This window comes from Pyrus communis, chromosome 7, assembly GCF_041283825.1.
Source record: "Pyrus communis isolate YQ-2024b chromosome 7, ASM4128382v1, whole genome shotgun sequence".
In the NCBI taxonomy this organism is placed as follows: domain Eukaryota; kingdom Viridiplantae; phylum Streptophyta; class Magnoliopsida; order Rosales; family Rosaceae; genus Pyrus; species Pyrus communis.
Genome location: NC_142571.1, coordinates 24,575,227 through 24,578,765, shown reverse-complemented (window position 1 = coordinate 24,578,765; position 3,539 = coordinate 24,575,227). Strand labels below are relative to the sequence as shown.

Below are 3,539 nucleotides of genomic sequence, written 5' to 3'. Positions count from 1 at the left end.
CTTTCTCCTCACACCCAAACCCTCCACAGCCGAAAACCCCCACCTCTCTCTCTCTCTCTCTCTCTCTAGAAAACAATGGCCGCCATGGCTCCTCTGCTCTGCATTGTTTCTCTCATGGCACTGGCGAGTACCATTGTAGTCGACGCCAGAATTCCTGGTGTTTACACTGGCGCCGCGTGGCAGGATGCCCATGCTACTTTCTATGGCGGCAGTGATGCCTCTGGAACTATGGGTAAGCCCAAAACATTTCATGACCCCATGCATTTTTCTAAGCATAACATACCATAAAGTTCATTCCTTTTGGATTTACACCCCCAATTTCAAAGACCCACATCAAAATTTCCCAATTTGTTTAACAATATTTTAATTTAGTCCACTCATTTTGATTGCTTTTGTGTGTATATAGGAGGAGCTTGTGGGTACGGAAATCTGTACAGCCAGGGCTACGGAGTGAACACGGCTGCGCTGAGCACGGCTCTCTTTAACAACGGCTTGAGCTGTGGAGCTTGCTTCGAACTCAAGTGCGCAAATCAGCCACAGTGGTGCAAATCTGGCAGTCCCTCCATTTTTGTCACGGCCACAAACTTTTGCCCCCCAAACTTCGCCCAACCCAGCGACAATGGCGGCTGGTGCAACCCGCCTCGCACCCACTTCGATCTCGCCATGCCCATGTTCCTCAAGATCGCTGAGTACCGCGCCGGCATTGTCCCCGTTTCTTACCGCCGGTGAGCTCGCTCTCTCTGTTTCTCTCTATTTTTCTTTTGTTCGAAAATACATTAGCAATGCTTCTTGAATTTTGTCCTCAACTTTTAATTTGGTTCTAAGCCTTTTAATGTTTTAAAACACGAGGATTAAAATTTCTCAAATTTTCTGTCAAATTAAGACTATTTTTGTCCTTTGAAATACGGAAACCTAAAAGTTAATGTGATAAGTTTAACGTCTAATAATCAAATTGAAAGTCGAATGGACAAGTTAGAATTAAATTTGGATCACATTTTTTGTTAGTTTTTCTTATTTGAATGATAAAAACAATCCGTTATTAGTCAAAATTGACAAATTTAAGTTTACTGAACAAATTAACATGTTTTAAAAGATTACGAGAGTTTGAACTAAAGCAGAGATCGTGAGGGTAAATTAGTAAAAATGAAGGTTTTAAGAGTAGGGGGCATTGTTTAATTTTTCCTCTTTTTTGTAAAGTTGTGAATAGCCAATGGACTAAAATGCCCTTTTTTACGCAGAGTGCCATGCCGGAAGCAAGGTGGAATCAGGTTCACAATCAACGGTCACAAGTACTTCAACTTGGTTCTGATCCACAACGTCGCGGGCGCAGGGGATATAGTGAAGGCGTACGTTAAAGGGACGAACACTCCGTGGATGAGCCTGAGCCGCAACTGGGGTCAGAACTGGCAGTCAAACTCAGTCCTGGTTGGACAGTCACTCTCCTTCAGGGTGACAGGCAGTGACCGACGCACCTCCACCTCCTGGAACATCGTCCCTTCCAACTGGCAGTTCGGCCAAACCTTCACCGGCAAGAACTTCAGGGTCTAATTATTCAATTTTCCCGCTTTTTAATACATCTGGTTTCAAAAGAGAGAGTGGGAAAGTAAAAGTATGCTTTGAGGGTGGGGTTAAAGTTAGAACTTTTTTTTTTACTGCTGGTCGGTGGAGGAGTGAAAAAAGCTCAAAGCCAGAAAGTGAAAGTTGTAAGCAGCTGAGGTGGCTGTAAAGGTCGTGTAGCCCGCTGCTTTGGTTATCTGATCATGATTATAATTAATATACTTTAATTTTATAGACCATTAGACACGATCAAGTATTTTTCTGTTTTCTGTTTTTTGCTTTTGATTTTGTTCTGCGTTTTGTGCTTTTCGGTGCGATGCTCTGCAAATTGCAACTTTGCATTTGGGGTGTTGTTTTACCGGCAATCATAGACTTTGAAGGGATGTCTGCCACCAGCGGCGGAATAAGAATAAACATTTTGCCCGATTCGTGTTTGTTTCACATTTCACTCGAGGAGATTTTAGATCAAAATGCCTGATCACGTGTCTTGTTCGATCATTTAATAAAATGTCATTACATCGTCACTTACTTTCATATCGATTTATCTTGACAAATATATTGACACAATATCAAGGAATCAATGTGTTGATCCTAAAAATTACAAAACCTACGTGGCGCGCAGGCCGAGTAACTAATAAGCTAACTACGTCCTTCGGTCGAATGCGGGGCGTGCCAACTCGTCGGCCGAGCCTGGCCAAGGAGTAAAATCTGTTGATGTAGCTTTGAGCGCGTTGCTGACTTCTTTAACTTGCGATTGCGACCGAGGAAGGAACACTCTCGGTCTCTGGGTTCTACAGCCTGAAGACAAGGCTGCTACTTCTGCGGAGTTCACAAATCGTCCGAGCCCGATTCGGTCACTGTGATTATATTCGTGAGAGTATAAGCACGTCGAATCGAGACCAAGGTGTATGGGCACAGGTACTCGAACGTGATATATGTCTTGATGGTAAACGTAGTTCGGCCGTCGGAATGCCGAACCCTGAAACTCACCTGTGAGTATCCAATCATAAAACCACTCGGCAACCAGTACGCCGAGCAATGTAATTCGTAACACCTGACTATGCCGAGAAAGCTTAGTAAGGTGACCTCTGCCAACAAAGGTTCGAAAACCTTCCTCGACCGAGACTTGGATAGATAATCGGTCGGCCTCGACGCAGTGCTGTTTATCCAAACTGAAGATGCTTCTTGGTCGGCTGATTCTGCGGCAGCAGTGCTGTTTATCCAAACTGAAGGTGCTCGCCGGTTGCTTCCACAGTGCTGTTTATCCAAACTGAAGGTGTGTCGGCAAGAAAAAGAAAAGGAAAAATCTCAAGGTGATTGAGAGGTTTTGCGCAGGGCAATTGTATGCTGAGTTGAAGGTCCCTCTCCGTTTGCATGATTTCTTGTATTTATAGTGCCCCATTCCTTGAATCTGACTCCGATTTGGATTGGGAGTCCTTGTCCCACTTCGCCTCTTCCTCGAACAAACCTACTCCCACTGGGATTCTGAATTTTCCTTCTTTTCGGGACTTCATTCCTTGCTGGTCGAGAATCCTAGTTGTACCAGGACTTCCTCGACCTTTCTATTTATCTGGACTTTTTAGGATTTGGCTGACCCTGCCAGCTGGCCCGGGCCTTATTATTCGGCCCATATTATTTGTCATCACCTTGGGCCGAGCGCATCCTGCTGCTCGGCCCAGCAATAATATTTTAGGCCCAAACATTGCCCCCTCGCTTCTGAGGTCGCCGACTGTTAACTCTTGGTCGGGCCTCGACCTTGAAGAAGCGAAAACGTTTATTGCTTTTTGGATTTTACTTCCTTAATGACCGTTATTCCTGCGCATTTATGAGACATGATTGCACTTTCCTCGTTGCCCCCAACGCGTGGCCACGTGTCGATTCTCCGCTGCTCTTAAAACTTTCAATCGTGAGCCTCGAAACCGTGCCCTAACTGGAACGTCTTATCCTCATTAATGCTTTGAAACTGGCGCCGCACGCGATCG

At 45.0% G+C, this 3,539-nt stretch overlaps 1 protein-coding gene across 1 annotated transcript; it reads left to right on the top strand.

Moving 5' to 3' along the window:
* On the top strand, positions 1 to 1,796 carry LOC137733646 (expansin-A4). The gene is made up of 3 exons (XM_068472785.2): positions 1 to 232; positions 407 to 725; positions 1,239 to 1,796. The coding sequence occupies exons 1-3, from the start codon at positions 76 to 78 to the stop codon at positions 1,546 to 1,548; spliced, it is 786 nt and encodes a 261-aa protein (XP_068328886.1). The 5' UTR covers positions 1 to 75; the 3' UTR covers positions 1,549 to 1,796.
* The last annotated feature ends 1,743 nt before the right edge of the window (positions 1,797 to 3,539 follow it).

Coding starts and splice junctions, on each gene's coding strand:
- LOC137733646 (XM_068472785.2), top strand. CDS start 76: ATGGCCGCCATGGCTCCTCTGCTCTGCATTGTTTCTCTCATGGCACTG. Junction 233..406: donor TGATGCCTCTGGAACTATGG/GTAAGCCCAAAA, acceptor GTGTGTATATAG/GAGGAGCTTGTGGGTACGGA. Junction 726..1,238: donor GTCCCCGTTTCTTACCGCCG/GTGAGCTCGCTC, acceptor TTTTTTACGCAG/AGTGCCATGCCGGAAGCAAG.